General features: G+C 40.8%; 1 protein-coding gene across 1 annotated transcript in view; it reads right to left on the bottom strand.

The window, feature by feature from the left end:
- Positions 1 to 22,748, bottom strand: part of cspg4 (chondroitin sulfate proteoglycan 4) — a 115,978-nt gene that overhangs the window by 26,259 nt on the left and 66,971 nt on the right. Inside the window, exons 3-6 of the mRNA XM_078167716.1 lie at positions 17,741 to 21,292; positions 12,342 to 12,530; positions 11,900 to 12,175; positions 3,598 to 3,774 (exon numbers count right to left, since the gene is read on the bottom strand). Coding sequence (XP_078023842.1) covers positions 3,598 to 3,774; positions 11,900 to 12,175; positions 12,342 to 12,530; positions 17,741 to 21,292 — 4,194 coding nt within the window. The remainder of the gene's footprint in view (positions 1 to 3,597; positions 3,775 to 11,899; positions 12,176 to 12,341; positions 12,531 to 17,740; positions 21,293 to 22,748) is intronic.

Raw genomic sequence — 22,748 nt, 5'->3', positions numbered from 1 at the left:
AAGTCAAGTAGAACCAGACAGACGAGTGTAAACCCTAATCGAGACCAGCTGTGTCCTATACACTGGGCCAACTGGGATCAATGGTGAGCCTGAACAGAGCGTGATCGCTGCCGTGTTCATCATCATGTCTGATCATCTGCTGCAGAGGTCACTCCACTCTCACACACACTCACACACACACACTTCCTACTTTAAATCAATCCAAGTGCCGCTGCCGGGCCAGCCCTGGCTCAGTGCGGGGAGACGTCCACATATCATTATGTTACATTCTGCAGCCGCAGCAGAGGAGGCACAGGGACTGGATGCCGCCCTCACTCTGCCAGAAAGCCGTGGTCTCGTCGACCATCTTGGTTTTCCAAAAATACGGGTTGCCAGGGAGACGCGGAGCCGCAGGCAGAGCAGGGAGGGCTGAATGACACAGTTGGTTTCCAGTTCTGTGAGCTGATTACTGCTGGCTTTTTCCAACTGCCTGCCTGCTCTTACAGTACTCTCTACTTCATTGATCCCCCAAAACTTTTCTTTCATGGCTGATGTAAATCAGCATGTCGCAAACACTCTCTGAACCTACTGCAGATTCAATTAAATAAATATACTGTTGAATAAACACGTCTCTTCTTTACACCAAACAGTAATTACTGTGATGAAGTTATTTGGTGATAGAGTGAGGTTTATCCACAATATAGTAACAGTGCAGTGGGACTCACCAGAAAGACACTACACATTAGAGAGAGTGCAGCTATGTTTACATCATGTCTGTGGGTGTATCTTCTTGTTAATGGGGTTTTTGTATCTACGTGACTAATAGGAACAACCATTTTGGAAACTGGTCCAATATTGAGTGTTCACACTGTCAATTCACATCTAAGTGCATGTTTTTACCACCAACAGGCTCAGGCCCTGTAGACATGCTGCAATTTTTGCACCCTCGAATTCATTGTTTTTAATGTAGATGCAAGGCACACACACTCAAACACCAGAGTGATGTCGCTGCGGATTCCCGAGTGCCTATTTTTCAACGGCTGCGCCCTGTGATAAACTGAGTTCAACTCTTGAAACACAGCACCGCGCACCGCATATCATGTCACGACGACCAACCAATCACAGCCGACAGGTATCTTTCCGTTCTTCCGTAAATATCAGTCTGTGATAAATATGGAGAGGAAGTTGATCATGTTAGTGCAGAGCTGCCAGAGCTTTTGAGGTTGCTTAGCGACCTCAGACGCAACCTGCCACGATTTTGAAATCTGGCACAGAAAAGGCACAAGAGTAGCACCCAGTGCACAAACTTGCATTTTGCAGGCAGTTAAAAACACGGCATGTGTACGGCCCCTCAGATTATTATGTGTCTGGCAAAATTATGGAAAGGAGAACAGAGTAACATCCTTTTTCTTTAACCAGAAACAGCCTTGAAATTGCCATCGCCAAACCCACCAGACTCCATTAAAATAAACAGCAATTTTAGCATGTATAGAGGCAGCATATTTTCACACCTAACTGGGTGAATTAAGGGTTTATTTAACCAAACTAGAGTTGGTGATTGTGCAGTGGAACAGTGGAAAGACAAACAAAGACGTTTTTTGTGAGTTTTATTTTGGTTCTGTTGACTCTGAATGAAGCATGTTTTACTGTGATAAAATTAATGTTTATTTAAATGGAGTCTGGTGAGTTTGGCGAAAGTGATTTCTAGGCTGTTTCTGGTTAAACTAAAAGGATCTTACTCTTTACCAAAAAGGTCTGTTTCTGTAGGGACATAAACTGCACAAACGGGTGTTTACATTGCAGCCTTTATCGCTGCTACTGTCTACAGCGCTTGCGCTCAAAACTAGACCATACTGAAAGATGGTGGTTCCCATTGGTCACCAAGTCACATAACATGGGGAAATAGGGTCCAGTTTGATTTTCCTTGGCACCTGATCACAGCCTAACCTTCATTAGTCTGATGGCACAGAATGTAAACAGTTAAAAGCTGTTTAAATGAATAAATGTGTTTTACATGATTATAATAGCCAGAGATGGGCAACAGTTGGGGTGACCTCAAGCTCACCAGGTAGTGTGCGCCCCATATGGGCTGAGGCCTTTACAGCTGCACAGTCTATCTTAAGCTGTACTATCAATAAAAAAAGGGAAAATGGCCAAAAAATAATCTTTAAATCTCTTTTATAATCTTTAATAATCTCATCTTTGAATGATGAATTGTTCTATTGTATATGAATCAGAAAATATGAACTAAAGTCTATTAGAGACCAAATTAAATGTATTTTGTGTTTTAAACCATCATCATTTTATAAAAGTTAACTATTTAATGTGGAATTTTGCATATACTGCAGCGGATATCTTTAAGAAACAGGGATTATTATAGACACTGAGATAATAATAGCATGTTCCCATGTTCCCTCTGTGGAAACTGAAATATCAGCAAATTTGCGAGTGCATTAAAATGCATACAGATACTGTACATACAGTAACTGGTATTCTGCTTGACACTGCGTTGAGTGCACACAGTAAGTGAATCACCGCCCTCTTATACTCATTCAGCTTACATGATTCATTTGCAAAATTTTTGGAGAAGTCAAGCTGAGAATATGCTAATTCCCTTCCATTTTATAGCTCTTTATGAAAACAAATATGCTGCGGAGGCCACTGCTGTACTGTTGCAGCGTGCGTCATCGCCTGTAAGGTCAGTATCCTTCAGTGGCTCAGTAAAAATTCACTGCATTTATTGTACTTACAGCGTGAAGTGAATTTAATTCTCACTTCATATAGGATTCATGACGGAGGACCGTATCTGCAGCCGAAGCTATACAGTATAGATGTGAGAAAGTTCACTCAGAGTTCAGAGTTTATTAATTCTTAAAACTGAGATTTTATATCAGCTTGAACCGCTAATGGAAAATCTTTCTTACAACACAAGGCCTTTTGAGTATGTCTCGGGACTGCTAAATTAGCAGTTAAACACTAAATTCACACACTATTCTGTCTGAGAATCAATCAAAACCAAGATGAAGCGTAACGCAGTAAAGCGTAAAGCACTACAAGATAGTTTTTATGAAAAATGAACCCTTTTCAACATGTCAGAATCTCATCAACCATTATAAAGCCATTTATCTGACGCTCTTTCATATTTGGTGTGGCTCTAGCATCAGACCAATCATGCAAAGTCTGGTGCAGGTGGGAATACCAACAGTCTGTCAATCACACACAAGTTGGACTGGTTGTTATTCCAGCACGCTGCAGGAAAGCAAATATATCCACAAAAGTAACATGAAATCAAATGAACCTTGAAACTGACATAAACCTGGAGGGGAGTGAGTTATTTTCTCCACAGTTGCGTCTTTTTTAGCATAAAATACTCCCTTGTTTTGAAAGGTTGCAATAAAAAATGTGTTCTTTCCTCTTTCACACACAGTGACGCTTGTGGTCAGCCTGAATTCTCATCAGCTGAAATGTGCTAAAGGAAAAAAGTATCCAACAAAACCGAAAGTTTACTTTTTACAGGTATAAAAAGATTTTCCTACAGCAACAGCAGTTCACCGTCGAGTGTGTCGGAGGGAAAGCTCAAAGTAACAGCAAAAGCACTTTCAAAGAGCAAAACATTACCTCCAGTCCCGTGTTACGTGTCAGTTTTGGCGGCTCATCGTTGACTGGTATGACAGTCACTGAGATAGTGACAGGGAGGCTCCGGCGCTCAATCTCATAAGCCGAGGCAGAGAGTGTAAAACTGTCCTCTGTGCTCTCGGTGCTGTCATGCATGTAGTAGATGTGTCCAAGTTTCATCTGGGGAAGACAAAAAGGATCCAGTTGTCACTCAATTCTGAATCAAACGTGAATGGTAGGAAACATCATAAAATAGTCAGAGCCTGGGTGGGTCTGAAAGGTGGAATAAAATTTTACAATGTGACTGTGTCTCTGAACGCCCATATCCAAAGAACACTGCTTTTAACACAACACAAAGACATCATATCCTGGTTAACCTGGACAAACTCCACTGAGAACTGACACTGTTTCCATCTCACATTCTTTAAGTCCCTCTTCAGGCATGTTTTCAATTATATAAAGATACTTGTATTGTTACAGATATTGTGTTTAACATGTTTTGTCCACCATTATAGTTTAAAAAAAAAGACTCTGAAAATGGGTTGGAAGCAGATCTAATCTTACACCGTCAATGAGAAATTTGCTTGCATAAGTTTCACCTTCTGCCTTCTCCAGCACTTCTTGCACTAGGGTGACCGGTCGAAGAGCAGTGCGTATCAAGATGACTAATGTTAGCATTAGAGGAAACATCAGAGAGCGTCAGTCATACATGTTTGAGCCTCGGTCAGACGCAGAACCAGTTGAGGAATCTGCTGTGTGTGTGCACCAAATTTAACGACTAGCAGACGTATCAAAATGCTAAGTGTAGTTAGCATCTTCTATTTGTTAACTTGTTAGCTTGTATGCTAACTTGCATTTGCTGACACAAGTGTTAGTGTTTGTGGAACATGCACTATCTGCTACAGTGGGGTTTAACTTCAGTATTTTTCAACCTGGGCCCTATTTCCTCATGTGTATGTGTGTGTATGATTCATAGGTACAAATCGTTCTAAAATTGGTTCATTCACTGAGGGAGGGATGCAGCCGGGAGCCGCGAAACGAGCTAAAACGGTAACGGGGGCAAATGCGTCCTGTATAAGTTTGCACATTAAAAGTGCTTTTTTTCGCCACTGACCGGTTCAGATCGCCAGTGCTGTCTCTGTAGATAGCATACTAAGCGTTTCCCTTACCTCTGGGCTGTGTGACGTCATCTCGTGAGAGCTTTGCTTGTTGCCGGAAGAAAACAGAGGAGCCATGCTGAGCGCCGCTCAGAGTGGCTCTGGTTGTCCCGGAGTACAGTCGAGAGTTTTACTGCACTGATTGAAAACAATGGTTCGTGTTTGTGCTTATCCGAATTGTAAGAACAGGATGTTGCGCAACACCCCGTACAGCTTTCATAGGCTGCTTTTGTCGGACGGCGAGATGCTGAAGTTGTGGCTAGTTGTGCTACAAATGGATGCTAACACTCCTGTCCAGACACTGCACCTTGCAGACCATCGGGTCTGCAGTGCTCACTTCTCCCAAGATGACTACTGCCAGCCAAAGAAGAGAAGACAATCCTGAAACACCTCTTCCTCAAGAAAATGGCTGCCCCACGAGTAGAGAGAGCTACAGACACAGTGGAGCAAAGCTCTTGCGAGATGACGTCACACAGCCCAGAGGTAAGGGAAACGCTTAGTATGCTATTTACAGAGATAGCACTGCTGATCTGAACCGGTCAGTGGTGAAAAAAAGCACTTGTAATGTGCAAACTTATACGGGACGCATTTGCCCCCGTTACCGTTTTAGCTCGTTTCTCGGCTCCCGGCTGCATCCGCCTCCCTCAATACTGAACCAGTTTTAGAACGAGTTGTACATATGAATCGTACGTACACATACACATGGGGAGATAGGGCCCAGGATGAAAAATACCGAAGTTATCCTTTAAGTGACGTACCTAATCTAGCTTCCCAGCGTACATTTATATCTCAGATTTTACAGGAGTGCACAGACATCACCGCTTTTATAGAAGAATGTGAAAACACCTCTCTAGTGACAACCTTTACACAGACACAAGTCAGTATAGTCAGAACAGAAGAAAAACACATTTTTGAGTGGAGGGGGACTTTAATTTGAATCAAACATTTTGGTGCATATGATCTTTTTAGATGGCTTTGCCTCCCGTGATACTTGGAACACCAATAATTTTACTCATAATAGTCAGCTTGCTAATCATTTGGGGTGTAATGTATAATGATTTCTGTGGCTCTGGGGGATCTAATTATCTCAGCTTTGGCCACTTGGCAAAGTGGTGTTCAAACATGTGGGTATTTACTAGATGGGATGTATCGAACAAAAATATGCTGTTGGGAACCCTAGGATCAAGAGTTTGGATCTCAACCCACATTGGGGACTAAAAGTCAGAAGATCTTGGCCTCGGCTGCTTCAGCTTCCACCAATGTTTTATAAATCTGTCTCCTGTGAGCCCATCAACTTTATGGAAAGCAGTGAGTCACTCAAGTACCAATTTATATTCCTTTCTACCACCTATCATCTCCTTACACAGCACATAAGTATTTCTCTTTAGAACAAAAGTTGGTTCACTCAAACTGCTAACTTGCTTGATCTTTATAGGAAAGACTTTTAAACAGTGAGACATGCTAGGATGCTGTTTATTGACTATAGTACAGCCTTGAACACAGTAGGCCTACTTCTAAATAAGGAGGTTACCAAACTACACCTCCTGGGGCTTTATGTGCACACCTGTAATTGAATTTTAGTAGGCGTGCACTGATCTATCGGCTCAACACGCTTTGTTGACTGCCATCAGCCTATTTGCAAATAAGATGATATTCACTGACAGCAGAGGCTGTTTTCCTTTGTTGTGTAACATCAGGAAACTGTTGTGTAACTACAGGAAATCAAATAATACTGAGCATGCCCCATGCCTAATAAATGGAGATGCAGCGGAACTGGTCACGTTTCGAGTTTTTGGGAGTGCCCATAACAGAGAGAGGAGCTCAGCTGGACCACTCTCACTTCAGCACCTCTACTATCTGAGGATAATATCGACAACTAGTCCACCCCCAAAACTGCTTGAGAAATTGCAGAACTATTAAGAGCATTCGGAAGCACTGCATAACAGCATGTTATGCCAACTGTCAGGCCGACTAAAAGCTCTCCAGCCAACAGTGAACACAGCACAGGACATCAGTGAGGCCCATCTACAGGACTTAGACTCAATCTGCAACTCATGATGCCTGCGGCGGGCTCACAACATCATTACAGATCCATCCCACCCCAGCACCACTTGTTCAACCTCTTGTTGTCTGGAAGGAGATGCAGGAACTCTGCAGTTTGGACGATGAAAAACAGTTTCCTCCTCTGGGCTGTGGTGCAATCAAATAATACTGCTTTTATCCCCCTCCCTCAGTGTGCAATAACTAGAGCTGGAGAACAAACCCAGGACTTTTATATACTTTTTATTTATTTATTTATTTATTGCACTATACCTTTTTTCTAAGAATACAGTAGGATGGATCGTGTCTCATTAGTTGTTCTAAACATAAATTTGATCTAGAGTAAACACAGCATTACAGAATATAATCATAAATAATGCGAGCATGTATCTATAGTGAGTGCAAGTTTGCAGGAGACAATACAAAGTTTTTTACAATGCACACTCAAAACTTTGGTTTTAAAAGGAGGGTATACATTGGGTTTTATTGTTTGACATTTTAAAAAAAACATGCTTTTTTGTTTTCTTTCCTTAGTTTAAATGAAAGTTAGCTAAGCTTAGCATATTTACCGCTCTTTTGTTGCAAAGTTTCTTGTATGGATTAAACAAACAAGATATAACGTGTTTAGAGCTGCTGGTACTTTCGTTTCGGATGTTTGTGGACAGAGTCAGGTCAGTTGTTTCACCCACCTTCTGGTCTTTGTGTTAAGCCCAGCTTAATGGTCTATAGCCTCATATTCAACAAAAAATTAAAGCATGATATTAATCCTCTCATCTTTGGAGATAAAGCGAATAAGTGTATCTCCCAAACTGTCAAACTATTGCTTTAAAGGGATTGTTAGGATGTTTTTAAAGTGGGGTTGTATGAGGTGCTTATTCATAGCATGTGACGTCTGCCTCACTAAACTGCTGCAGCCTACACACTTGCCATGTTCACACAGACAGTGTTGCTGCTGTATCTACTGTATTTCCACAGTTAAAAGCCGACACGCCATTCATTAATGGAGCCATGCAAGCTGAAACATAGTCAACAACACAGTCATGTAAATATTTTATGATAAAAAACCTTGTATTAACAAATGAAGGGATTCTGTCCTCGGAAACATTGTCAGAGTGCTTTTATTTTGAAACAGAGGCAGAAAAGCTTGAGTAAAACAAGTATTTATATTTCTTATCTCTCTCCTTATATTACAGTTTGAGTGATCTGGACAATGAAACTGTGATGAAAGCTGGTATAATGTCACTACGATTATCAAAAGACCTTATATATATATATATATATATATATATATATATATATGTATGTATATGTATATATACACTATATTTACAATATTTTCACTGTCAGACAGCAATTCTCATCTGGGAACTGTTACCGTTATATTGCTCTCTTCAAGCCAGACTCCATGAGAAAAACGCTGATTTAACACAGCTAAACAAAGGAGCTGTTGCTCTCCTGCTGCCTTGATCAGTTATGTTGTGTTTGTTATTGTGTGACTTTGGCATTTAAAAGGGTTCATTCAGATTTTCCAAAGTCACACTATAACACAAACAAACAAACTGATTGTGGCGGCTGTAGACCAGCAGCTCCTGTGTTCAATCAGCTAAAATTACTGTTTTTCTTCATGCAGTCTGGTGGCTTTGACGAAAGCATAGATAGGGAACTGAAGCCAATTAAGCCTTTCCCGCTGTCTGTGTCATCATATAGAGGTGGAAATGCTTTAAACATAGCATACACTTAAACCGATATTGATTTTGTCTCGGTGGCTGAAATATGTTTTGTTGCTGCCCACGTCCACAGCTGTACACTGCTGAGCTTCTGTGGCAGTACACCTGTCTGCTTCTCCAAACTGGGGCATGCCGACCAATGTCTACTGTTTGTAATACATTTACTATGGGTAAATACCTTCTGAGGATCTGAACTATGCCTGTAAGCCTTTATTTTGTTTTAGGAGATTTCTGTACTGTATATCTTTTGTTGTTGTAAACAGATAATATATGTTTTCAATGGTTTGAGATAAAGGCTATAATCAGGTCTTAAAGTCTGGCAGCAGCACATGAACAAGGAGAATCTCCCCTGTGGGACGAAACCTTGAGGGAAACCAGATGAACAAAGGAATCAGTCATCCAGTGTCAAGTGAAAAAACAGCACCTGCGGCCGAGCCAAGCCAACTCTGTTGACTTTCTGCATTCAGAGGAGGGATCTCAGCACCCAGCGTTTCTCAGTCCTGTAGTCCTATCTGGATCAAATAATCTGCCTATTACCCAACATTTCACTTTGATACTTAGAATTGACAAAGACTTAGGATCCTTTTCTTCAGAAACAAGTGTTGGAACTTCGTCTTGACGAAAGCCACAAGCAGCTGTGAGGAGTGGACCTGCTTCAGAGAGCAGGAAGTGCCAAATGGATCCCATATGACGGGCATCCTTCTGGAATAACAACCCCCATCATCATTACTGATCAGGGAAAGTCAGCGAGACAATCAGTCTGCTCGCTGGGACAATAAACACCGGGTGGTTGTTGGAAACGTGGCTTTCAGATTTACCTTAAAGACCGAGCGTCAGTGTTTGATACTAATTTATTTTATTTTCAGATTTGATTGATGTGAAACCTCAGGTTCTGTGCGCCTGCTGTATTTTGGAAAATTAGTAGTATAAACTGTAGAAGCTTGCTCGCTTTGTTCCGAAAACATTTTGTACTGTGTAAAAAAAATAAAGATGCCAGTGTGGACTTTAATAGGTTTCCACAGATGGAGGACCTAATTGGGACCCGATGGAGGAACTGAACCTGATTAAAGCAAAGGTGTATCGGAGCAAAGTGTTTCAGATTTCCGTTTACTCAAGCTGGATCCTGCTCAGCATCTCACATGTTACTGAATGTGTTCATGACTACTGTGTTCAAAGCCGGAGTAAATCAGTCAGCGCTGTGGTTAACAAAAAAGCCTTATGTTGTATGACACAGATTCTTTGCTTATATGTGACACATCTGGGCCACATGGCACATAAAGTAACTTTACATTCTTGTGGTTGGTGTTCATGTAGATCTCCTGGTGTTCATGTGCACACTCTCAGTTTTTCTCACTGCACGCCCCCGGTGTCACTGTGCACTTACATAACCCCAAAGAACCACCTCCAGTGATGGCTTTAGCGCCAAATTACGACACACCAGGAAGCCCAGTGTCCATTCCCAAGCTTAAAACAGCATTAGGGGAAAAAAAGAGGAGTACACACACAACCCACTTTAATTTTAAAACAATTACAGTCTGGTTTAAATGCTGCGTCAACTGAGGCTTGGACATTCTTCAATGTGGTCCTCATTTAGGACTCTGTTTCATTCTCTTACAGTAAAAGAAAACAGAAAACGTGCACACACACAGCTCACATAAAAAAGCAGTAAAAAGAAAAGCTTCTCTGTGACATTTCCATGGCGGCACATGATGATATCCATGTTCATTTTTGACTCCTCGCTACCAACGTAATCGTTGCTACGCAGCAGACCCATTGGAGTCTCACATTGGGATCTTTCAGAAGCAGTATGAGTGAGTCTGGCAGTAGCAAAGCGCGGGACGCTTGTGTGCACTCACACATTATTATAGGAATATACTGGGCCAGTTTATTTTGGCTCCAGGCGGTCCAAAGGCATCGTCAGTTTTTCCACAATGCTTCAGCAAAGTCAAGAGGAGCAGAGGCAGACTGGGGCTAGATGTAGGAGCTATAAGATATGTGTCTAACTTGCTCCAGTAAACTATGTGGTCCATTCAGAATGCATGAGGTTTGCTTTTTTTTCACCAGTAACTACTCATGCATTTTTAATATTTTCCTAAAGCTGAGGCCTCTGAACCGCATGGAGAGAGACCAGATAACTGTGCTGCAGCACCAGCAGCTCGCAGACTCTCCCTCCCCTCTCTCTCTGGTACAACACAACAAATCCAAAACAGCGCTGAGAAGTAACCGGGGAAAGTTTCATGGCGATGCCTCACTGTGGTAATCCTCATGAACAGCCACTGTGATCTACTCGTGAGAGGAAGATGTTAAACTCCCTGGAGTTATTAAAACTGGATGAAATATGGATTATTGGATTTTTTTGCGGGGTCTTCTGGGAAGTTTTTGGTCTGGGACTGACAAAAATATAAATATAATTTCTGTCCACATGAAATTCAGGTGCTTTGAAGAAATGATTAATCCAATCTACTAAATCTCTCAGATGTTAGTTAGAGGATGCAGGGTTTTGGTGGGTTTGGAAACACATGCGGTACACATATGCTAACAATTTAGTGAAACCAGCCACATGGTGAATAAAAAGTAGGCAAGTTTTATTTTACAATATTCTCCCAATAAAGAAGGCAAAACAAATGTCAGAATTTTGAAAACAGCAAGAGAAACCAAATGGTAAAACACAATTATTAAGGTTTTAAAGGTCCAGTGTGCAGGATTTAGAGGCATCTATGGTCAGAAATTGTATATAATATTCATAACTAAACATATATGTTTTAATATTCTTAATATGTATTTTTATTACTTTATTAAATATTGATATATATATTTATTCTTCTCATTTCTCCTTGAAAGAGTGTTGTATAATTGTATGGTTGTATTTCTTTGCTGTTTAAGGAATTGTTGTGCTTTCATTAACTTAGAACAGGAGTCAGCAACCTTTACTTTCAAAAGAGCCATTTTTTGCCCAAAAAATTGGAGCCACAATAAATATTTGTGCCTTATAGTGACGGCAGCACAGCCTATTTAATCTGAATCAGCCTATAAACATTCCTAATAGGTCTAACTGAGCATTCATTAATATGTTTTACAACAAAGCAGCCACTCTGCAGTGGGCTACTAATGATTATTTGATACTTAAACTTTGCAGCGTTAGTAGTGAACGCAAACAAATATGTCCACTAACTATGAAATTCTCTAATTTCCTCTGAGACATTTTCTTTTTTGGATTTGGAATCAATAGCTGGCCTCATGAGGCAGATTCAAGACTAACCATTGCTATTGAGATTCGGCAAATCTTAGGAAAATGCGCCAGGCCGTAGATGTATGACGAACATAGCTGACGAGATCTTAAGACATTTTATTCAATATTTCTGTCATCATATAATTACGTACCTCTTCCCATGTAAAGTAGGTGACCTCGTCTCCATCTAGGTAACGGAGGTCCCCATGCTGCGGCGGCTCCTCCACAACAAAGTCAATGTTTGCTGAGCTGTAGAAGGGATGTGTGATGTTAACGATCTCTGCGTTAATCGCCTTGCTGAGGCCTTCCTTCACTGTGAAATTAAAGGTCTGGAGGGGGATGAGGCGGGGCACGATGTTCACAGAGACGTGCAGGTCCTCCACTGTAGTGAAACCATTACTGACATCCACTGTGAAGGCGTCATTGCCCTGAAAGAGATGGATGTTCAAATATGTTATTTAAATAATAAAAATAGACCTTGTACCTCGGACTCATCAGAGGCTGAGGTTGTCTTTTGTCTGATTTTACTTTCGGCATGAATATGAAAGAGCTGCCACATCTGATTTACTACAACAAAATAAATGAACACTGAACCTGGATGGATGCAGACACGTAGAGAATGCGCCCCTGATCAATGTCCTCTTGAGTGAAGGAGTGAATGTAGTCGAGGACAGGAGAGGCCGTGCTGTCCGAGCTGTTTGTCAGCTTGACCACATGACCGAGACGAGGAGGTGCTTTAATGGTGAACACCATTTCTGTAGGCACAATATCAGCTTGGTCCACCTGAAAGGCAAAGATACACACTTTAAATTTATGATTCAACATCTTAATGCCTTTATTATGTTGTTTTTGTAGAATGATCATTTTAATGTGTTTTGTGTGTGTAGTGAAACAACCTTATTGCCACAATAAACGTTGGCATTGCACATTCTGCAAACCACAGATATGTAACATTTGTATGGTTCAGATGTAGCAGATACGTTTAAGAAAAAGATTGTATTTTAGCTTACAATACCCTGCTTTGTTGCCACAACCACTGCTGGAAATGCCACAATTGTCTTACCAAAGAAAAAACACCCATTGTCTTGCCAAAATAGCAGCTGAACATGCCATGATGTCTAGCTGGAAAACCCCTGGTTTTGGTGCCATAATCATCACTAAAAATTCTGCCAGTATCTCGCTAAAAAACACCCGGTTTTAGTGCAACAGTCACCACTAAAAAAGTCGACAATGTCTTGCTGAAAAACACCTGATTTTAGTGCCACAATCACCACTGAAAATGCCGCTAATGTCTTGGTTTTAGTGCCACAGTTGCAGCTGGAAATGCTACCATTATCTTACCAAAAAAACACCCATTGTTTTGCCAAAATAGCAGCTGAGCATGTCATGATGAAAACACCTGGCTTTGGTACCACAATTAAAGCTGGAAATGCAGCCAATGGTTTGCTAAAAAAACACGCATGTTAGTGCCACAATCACTACTGAAAATGCTACTAATGTCTCGGTTTTAGTGCCACAACTGTAGCTGGAAATGCCACCAATGTCTTACCAAAAAACCCCCACTAATTTGTCTGTTTTTTTTCCAAAATGGCAGCTGAAAATGCCATGAATCACCTGAATTTGGTGCCACAATTATCACTAACAATGCAGCCAATGTCTTACTTAAAAAACACACATTGTAGTGCCACAATTACTACTGAAAATGCAGCTAATATCCTGCTAAAAAACCCACCCAGTTTTAGTGTCACAATTGCAGCTGGAAATGCCATAATGTCTAGCTTAAAACAGTTGGTGTTAGTGCCACAATTACCACAAAAAATGCAGGCAATGTCTCGCTAAAGAACACCTGGTATTTGAGGTTGGCTCTAAAACAGAAATCTCCAACAATGTCTTACCAAAAACACCCATTTTTTGTTTGTGTTTTTGCTATGATAGCAGCAGAAAATGCCACAATGTGCAGCTGGAAAACATGCGGCTTTGGTGCCACAATCACTAAAAATGCAGCCGATGTCTCACTAAAAAACACCTGGGTTTGGTGCCACAATCGCAGCTGGAAATGCCAAAATCTCTCACCAAAAACACCTAGTCTAAAACACCTAGTGCAGTTTGTTGGTCAGTGGGCTGCTGCTTGGCAGCCATCTCAGTTTCATGCCATCCCCTCCACCCTATGATGACAAAGTCAGCTCATATACATGTAACTGAACTATGTCAGTGCAGAAAAGTTGATATGTTATGTACGAAACAAATAAACAAATAAACATAAACAAATATTCATGCTTTGCACAAGAGTACAATGCCAGCATTTTCTTCTGACGACTGGGCTGTGTTAAATTACTTCACCTTGTAACTTATTAAACCTCAAAAGGCAGCACACACAGAAAAATGGCATGACTTTTAAAATGTGGTGATGATAGATGCTGTTGTCCTCAACCATGGAAATAAAGGAACCACTCACAGCTGACAAAAATAGCAGAAGGTTGTGCAACTGCCCCAATGACAGTTGGCAAAACAAATCAAATAAACTAATAAAACTTTAAGAAAAAAGCATTCATGTGAAATTGGCAGCAGTGTTTCAGAGTTGGAGTTATATTAGACATCTGGAACTGGATTCCTTTTCTTATTTCATTTTAGCACAGAAACAGTATTGTGAGTTAATGTCAGTACACTACATTAATTTGTTATGTATTAACTGCTAAAATAGGGCACTTCAACTTTAGTACAGTTTATATCTAATGGTACGAGTAAAGCATATAGTACCTAATTGGAACAGTGTGTCTGTATGGTGGAGAAAAACTTGAAAAAGACATTTGTGACATTTGGCAACATTTAAAGTCATGCTGCAGATTTACACACAGGCAGATTTATGGTCATCCCACTGAGAAGATTTAATAAACTCTCTGGAGCCTGAAGCCGTGGAGTGTTTAGCAGTCGAGCTTGCATTTGAGAATATTTCAGAAGATCGTACTACTTTTCATTTCATAGTAAGGACACACATTGGAAAAGCTCCCAGAAGCTGAGTCAATATTTTACCTGTTGTAAAGGCCATTCTGCCAAGGCTTTGTTCAATACATATTTCAGTAGTATGTGAACTGGATGTCTGGGTTCTGCTCCAGTCAATATTGCTATACTATGGTGAAATGAAAGTTTAAAAGAAAGAACATTTAATTTCCAGAACTGTCCCTCATTATTCTACAAGTCAAGATATATATACAGAGAATGTGTTATGAATGGGCCGACAATTTAAACCTCATTAATTGCATTCAAGATGAAGTGCAGGCAGGCTCATCTTATAAATTACAGTGGGCTTCAGGAAGCTCCTCGGGGGATACTTAGTGCTCTGTTTTCCACACTTAATAGACTGTAATTTAGTACATAAACTAGATTAAAAGCAGCAACTGCACAGTCATATTTAGCCCTGCTTTCATGTGGTTATAATGTAGATTAAAGACGGGGTTATAAAACGGGGCAGTATGCTCGAATGGGTCACGAGAAAGATCAATTTCACAAAGTGAAAATAAACTTGAAAAAGACAAAGACAATATTCTGTCACATAATCCCCGCCAAGATGCTTAAATTCTAAATACTGTCTTGATGAGTAAAAACAAATGTGTGCTTTATAAATTAAGGGTCTGCTGCAAAGCAGATTTAGATTTGTAGATTTGTGAACTGTAACTCTGAATGAGTGGTTCCCAGACTTTATCCTTAAGGGACCCCATTTTTTATTATCAAGTAAACTGACGACAGATTTTATGGATATTTCATTTTATATTCAATGTTTAAAAATAACAGTACTGAAACACTGCAACTGACCCCAACAGTGAAAACAATAACTGCAGGAAGTTTGTGTAAAAATAGCAATTTGGACGATTTTGAGTAGATTGTATTGATTGAATTTTGCATCACAGGTACGTTTTTCTGATATTTTTAGTAACTTTCTATACAATTCTGTCTATATTATGTTTTTTATTTTTTTTTTTTTAAATAATCATACACACTAAATAGGCTTCATTTTTGTTCTCCTCCCTGATGCTTGGCCATTCTTCTATTAGCTCTGTGGTTGTTTTAACTGGGTACTTTTCTAATGCATAGTGAGGCAGTTTAGTTTTTTGTTCAGGTTCTCAATGTGCCCTTATCCGGTGACATTTTTTTTATTTTAATATCTTGAATAATAATCTAAACATTGAAAATAAGAATTTAATTTAGTTTTCCTCACATAAATTAAGGAAATGCTGAGATATAGGTCTACTGTATATGAACATATACGTTTTTTTTACACCCTTAAAACAACCCTGTCTCCTAGAAATTGTATTTGTAAATTACTAAACTGTTTTAATAATTACTTTTGCTGCCTGGATTATGTTAAAGATATACTAAGCAAGATTTTCCTGAAAACAATGAATAGACTCATACTGAAGTAATCCCTCTCAATCATCGCCTATGACCGACTAGAAGTGTGTGGCAGTGTATTTTTCTGCAAAGACTCTGCTCTCTGCCTGTATTTTCTTATTATTTTCTGTGTTCAGGATGTTTATTGACGTCTACGGCTACTGCACTACAGTGAGGCTAGGGCTTCATTAAAAGGTAGCGACCAGATGCTAGACTGTAAGCAGCAGGCATCCAAGAGACAGCACCAAGGCTGTAGACTGTAGATAATAATGGATGTAGCTACCATGATGTCACCCATTGGTTTGTGGACAGCTGTTTTGGAGCCTTAAGTTAGGCATTTCAACCGTCGCCATCATGTTTTTTTAGACACAGAAGTGACCATATTTGAGAGGGTAGAGCAGCCTTTAAATATGCAAAACTTTGGCCCTTAAAAATAGTAAATGAATAGTAAATAGTAAATAGTAAATGAAAAACTCCCCTCTCTGTACAGTTGTCATGAATATTGTAATTAGGTATAGAGACCAAAACTGTGTTTTGTACGAGGCTGTAAATAAGTTTATTTCTGCTGTAAATTTGGGCATTTTATCATGGTGGTCTATAGGGTTTGAAGCTGTTTTGGAGCCAGACTCAAGTGGTCATTCGATGAACTGCAGTTTTTGTTACTTCAACATTGGCTTCATTTTTCAGCCTTTGGGCTATACTCCAAACCAGAGCTGACTTTAATTACACTTTTGCTGGCGAGCATGTTCACAAACAGTAACCAACAATTCTGCATAGTACCTTTAAGAGACAACGTTTCTTTGAGTTACTGAAATACTACATTAACTAATTGAATGTACCACGTCGTGAATGGTGGACATACGAAATACAGGACTGTGACACCAGAACCCTGAGTTTGCATCCAGACATCTGTCTCTGGTTATGTTATTCAAAAGAAACACTTTGGTTGAGGTAAGGGAAAGATTGTGATTTTGTTTAATCATTAATTAATGCAGAACAACCACGGCTCCACCCAGCTTGGTCTTGGCAAAGTGCTGGAAACATCAATAAGTATTATCAATAAGTATACTCCACCTTCATCAGAGCATACATGCAGTCCACTAGACTGAAAGCTCAACAATAAAGTGAAACACTGCGTCGCTGTAAGTGTGCCAAAATATTTTCTATCAGTCTCGTTAATCATTAATGATCAATCAATAATGCTGTGGTCACTACGAGTAGAGAGTGTTTTGCAAGATTGCCTATTTTGGCTGAGAACAAATAGAATATTTCGCCAATGAACATTTCATTTAGTATCAACATTTTTGCGGCTTGCCCGATACGGTAATTCGCAGCATTTCCTCATTATGTTAAAAGATAATGCAGTTAACTTAGCATTAAGATTTCCCCTGTTTCAAATCAGTTGTGTATCAACATAATTTCTATGAGACAGGGCTGCCTGAGATCAAGAAGGCCTCTGGACCCTGTGTGAGGCTTTGGTGACTCCTAGTGGGGGCCAGGACCCCCATGTTGGGAACCAGTACTCTATATGTCACATACATAACTCATCTCGTTATTAAATGAAATCGATTTTGCTCAACATACTGTAATGACTCAGTAAACCTTACCTTGAGATTATCCTGGTTGATTATGGTGTGCTCTCCCTCATAGGAAATGATGACCTCATTGGTGATCACCTCCGGCTCAGAGTAATAACCTTGCTTGAATATCTTAATCCTGAACGTTCCCTCTTCTGAATGTCCTCTTGCTTGGACGGTGAAGCTGAAGGAGTCCTTGGACCTCAGACTCTCATAATTATGCTCATATGACACAACGCCTTTTTTCAGATCCTCCTGGGTGAACTCTAAAGCCTCGATCCCACTGACAATAATCCTGCCATCGCTCGGTGGCGACGTGACCTGAAACTTGATCCCACTATCGTCTCTGATGTCCATGTTGGTGTCAGCGCTCAGCAGGGTGGTGTTGAGGGTCTTGGTGCTTCCATGGTCGATGACAATGATCGTGTTGTTCACGACTCGCAGGTAGGGCTCACTTGCCTGGATGTCAAGCAGCGCGGTGGTCTTGTGGAAGCCATCTGACACCTGCAGTGAGAAGCGCTCCCGGTCCGCTCCGTGGTGGATGAAGAGGATTTTCTTATCTCGCAGGTCGGCTTGTGTGAAACGGAAAAGGGCCTGTGAGGGATTAGCTGTTGAGACGATGTTGCCTGAGAGGATTCCCTCACGAGCGTAGACAATTTGGGTGTCATTGAAACCGGAGTCGTCATCCTTAAACTGAATGACATCAGTTGTAAGCAGACGCTGACCATGGCGGACTACATTGAAGACTTTATCCACAACCCTCACAGGAGCATGCTCATTCTTAGATTGGATTGCTATTTGGAAAACTCCGCTCACTGCTTCCTCAGTGCCTGAACTTTCTCCTCCTTGATCAAATGCTGAAAAGCGGAACTCATCACTGCTCGTCTTGGAGCCATCGTGTTTGTAAATAAGCCTTTCAAACTTGAGGTCTTCATTGCTGAATATTCTTATTGCCCCCTCAAATCTAGGCTGCCCAGGTGGGGAGTCCCTGATCAGTCGCCCGTACTTTGGCCCCTGTGTGACCCTGTACACAAAATCTGTAGAGCTTGGGGAGTGCATCCAAAGATAGTATTTGTTCAGAGCATGCTCACCACCCTGCAAGACAACCAGCTTCTCATTAGTCAGAACAGGAGTGTCTGCATTTGCGAGGATGGTAATTGGGAAGGTGTACAGAGGGGAGTACTGATCGTCAGCAAGGACCCTGAACTGGAACTGGTCTATACTATCCACAGCTCTTTGCACACGTACTTTGTAGCTAACAGTGCTGTCCAAAATGTCCTTCTGTGTGAAGGTGTCCCCCTCAGCCAACTCCCTGTCTGACAACTTGAGACTACCGAGTGTTGGAGGCTTGACGAGGATGTATCTTACAGTTTGTGGATCTGGGTTTTTCCCTTTTACTTCGGCTTGAAGCTCTGTTACACTGATCGTTTGCTCTTCACCGGCCTCCATCTCAAGTGGGACCAGGTTAGAAATTTTTACTTGCGCAGGGATGATTTTGACCAAGAAGTTTTGGTTGTGGAGGGAGAACTGCCCCAGGTGGACGTCGAACTGAATCCTCTCGCTCACAACATCTTCCTGGTCAGCCGAGTCTGTGCTAACATATCTAAGGCGGGCTTGATCTAAATCGGATTGATGGAAAGTTGTAACCTGCTTGTACATTCCATTAGGTGTCATTATCTGTAGTTCTCCATACATCAAAGGCTGCGTGACGTTGTACACAACATCTCCATTACGAGGATGAGCGATGACAGCCAGGCTTTGAACACCTATGGATCCGTTGCTTCCTTGAGACAAGAGAAGTCCAGTGTTGGTGACCATAGTCATATGAGGCTGTGTCACAGCTAACTTAAAAGAAGTTGAATGGCTGACTGACTGTCCATCTGACACCTCCAGGGTAATTCCAGAAGCACTACCCGCTCTGTGTATGAAATAGATATTTCCATCTTTCAGTTCCTTGCAAGTGAACTCTGAGATGCTTCTTCCAGGCTGCTGACCGTTTTCGAAGTAACCAACTGCCATGGGAGGTGCTAAGGTTACAGTTACTACTAAATCATCGCAGCGACTGTCAGAATCCATGATTTTAATAAGGCTGGGACTCAGACGAGTTCTGCCGTTTTCTGTGATGGTGAGTTCTCCTCCACCAAGTTGTGGTATGTCATTGATGGGAAGGATTTCTACTGGGACAATATACTCCTGAGGAGTCGTTAAACATTCTGGAAGATTGTCATCACTTTGTACAACCACCTGCAGCTGGATTTGATCTGCATGCCTTTCATTTCCATCATGCATATACTTGATTTTCTTATTGACAACATCAAGAAGAGTGAACTTTCGTGTGCGCCTTGTGCTGGTGTTTATATCAACCAAGCCATACCAGGGATCATTCTGGAGGGTAAAGATGATCTGAGACTGACGTATTCCTGCAGCACTGAGGTCAAATGTAGGGTCCATGTTGTTGATATCAAGAAGAGCTTCCCCAACTTCGGGCACAAGCAATGGAGCAACATCGAGGAGTTTTGTTACATTTTTGAAAATCTCTGGCGTGTCATCTGTTGGGTAGCAATGCTGTTCACTGACGTCTACATCATCATATGGGAATTGAACGGGTGGAGAAGTTGTTGCGTCTGTGTCGTAGTAAGTTGAGTAGTCATAGTCCTCTCCTTCACATTTAACATGGACATCTTTAGTCACCAAAGCATCCTGCAGGCTTCTGTCCTTCTGATTTACTTTGATCTCTCCTAAACAACCAATGAAGGATTCGGCTGTCATTTCCTCCTCTGCACGACTCAAGGACTCACTGTCGCGAAACACGTCCTTCATTTTCCCCTGGATGCCTCCTAAATACAAGTTTCCAACCAAGTCCAATTTTTCAGATGGGTCAAGAGGGAGAGAGGAAGACTGGCTATCTACCATGATGGTAAAAGAATCCTGACTGACTTGAACCTTAACTCTGTGCCACTGATCATCATCCAGCTGCACCTGGGTATTCTCTAGCACCTCCATGCCACTGCCAAGGTCCACCACACCTTTGAGAAAGCCTTTCACGACACCAATAGCGATGAAGTCTGTCTCTTGGCCAGGGTGGAAAGCAAGTAACGCGTCCTCAATGGTGGTTTTCATCAGGACTTCTAAGACCCTTGGAGCACCACTAGGCCCACTCCAGGTGGGGAAGGACACAAAGGAATCAGGAGTGCTGAAACTAGTCGCCTCCCCGTCACCAGCCTCAAACTCACTGCTGCAGGTTTCCTTTGTGTCGTGGCATTGTTTAAACACCGCGCTGAGAATATCAAACTGGTGGGACTCAAATTTGACCTGAGTCATGCAGCCGCGGAAAGGGGGAATGGCAGTGCTGAGGTAGGAGGTGTCCAGTTCTCCTGTTCCTCCGAGCCAAATGCCCAGGTCAATATTGAGCTGTTCGCCGTTGACATCCACAGGAACGTACGTCGGGAAGAGCTCATCAATTGTCATGGTGAGTCTGCCATCTTGCAGTGTGAGTGAGACTTTGTGGTCCAGAAGATTGTTCAGCTGAACTCCTTGAGATGAGGTTAGTGCCACCTCGCCAGCCCCCATGTTCATCCGTGCCTAAGGGAAGACAAAAACATTTAATTTAATTATCATTACACATTTGGAGATATTAATTAATATATTGGTAAAACTTTATAATAACCATCATTAATAAATGCTAATTGGTAATGGTTTGTAAACCATCTAAAAACATTATCTTAGAGGCTGTATGACGTTTATGACGATGCTTTTAATAATTTGTTAATGATTAATAAGTATAATATAGTAACACATTTTTTAACATAAAACATTAATTGGTGATCTATAAATCAGTGATTATTTGTGCACCGATAAAAGCACTCTATCAGATCATTGTATTGAACACATTCATGAACAGATAGTAAGAGACAAGAAAATGGGAGATTACAAAAAAGCTATCAAAAAAACTCAGCAATGACACCTTTACTATAAAATAAAGTAACAATACAATATTCAAAATGTGTGGGTAGGGCTACGTTAGACACACAGTTGATCTGTTGCAACTTCGTAATATCCATTCAAAGAATGTTTACTTTAAAAGCCATTTATAAAGTAACAGTAAAGTGTTAAAAACTACAGTTGCGACTCTATAACTTCCTCCCAAACAATGCTTATAGATGCATTTAAAGGCATGTATATACCATTTTGCAATTTTGGAAAAACACAGTGGATTGGTCTCATTACCAGGTTGTCAAATGCTTTAAGTTGGTAGATGGACCAAACTGCCAAACAAAAGTGTCTGTATTTGACGACTTGAGAATGATATGCAACAGTCAACTTTGTTTCTTGAGAACGACAGACTCCACCTTTAACGAGGTATTTTAATCATGCAACAGACTACAGTCTACAAACCAATTATTAATCATTAATGAAGTGTTACAAATATCATATATTTATTTAATGTTTAAAGATGTTTTACGAATGATTTCTAAAAGGTTTACCAATCATTTGAAAATCATTAAGAAAATATGTAATACAGTATATAGAAAGTTATAATGTGCACAACAATAAACTGTTATGGTACTGTAAAATTAAAATTATTAGCAAACATTGTCAAGTATCTAATCATTGCTTTTTAAAGGTATAAAAACTATGAACTAAAATTTAATTAACTATCAATTAGGACTGCCCCTTAATGGTTGACCAAATGTTAGTCGACCAGAAAGGTCATTAGTTCGCAAGATTTCATTAGTTGCAGGGAAAAAAAAGTGAAACTCAGGAGCTGCGCCTTGTCAAAATAAATCAAAACCTATAGTCTGGACCATGTGGGAATTTAATTTGAAAGGACAGGACACAGGAAGTGGCCGCGCTCAGCAGTCAAGTTATAAACCAATCAGATATCTTTCCCTTCTTCTGTAAATATTCAGTCTGATAAATATGGAAAAGTTGATCATGTTAGTGCAGGGCTACCCAGAGCTTTACATCTGTCCCACAGACGATAGGCCTACACACTTATAAACAGCACCTGGAAGAAGATCAGCCCTGCACTCAGGAG

Source organism: Epinephelus lanceolatus, chromosome 5, assembly GCF_041903045.1.
Source record: "Epinephelus lanceolatus isolate andai-2023 chromosome 5, ASM4190304v1, whole genome shotgun sequence".
NCBI classification, from domain to species: Eukaryota; Metazoa; Chordata; class Actinopteri; order Perciformes; family Serranidae; genus Epinephelus; species Epinephelus lanceolatus.
The sequence above is the reverse complement of the archived record's forward strand: the minus strand, read 5'-3'. Positions and strand labels throughout refer to the sequence as shown.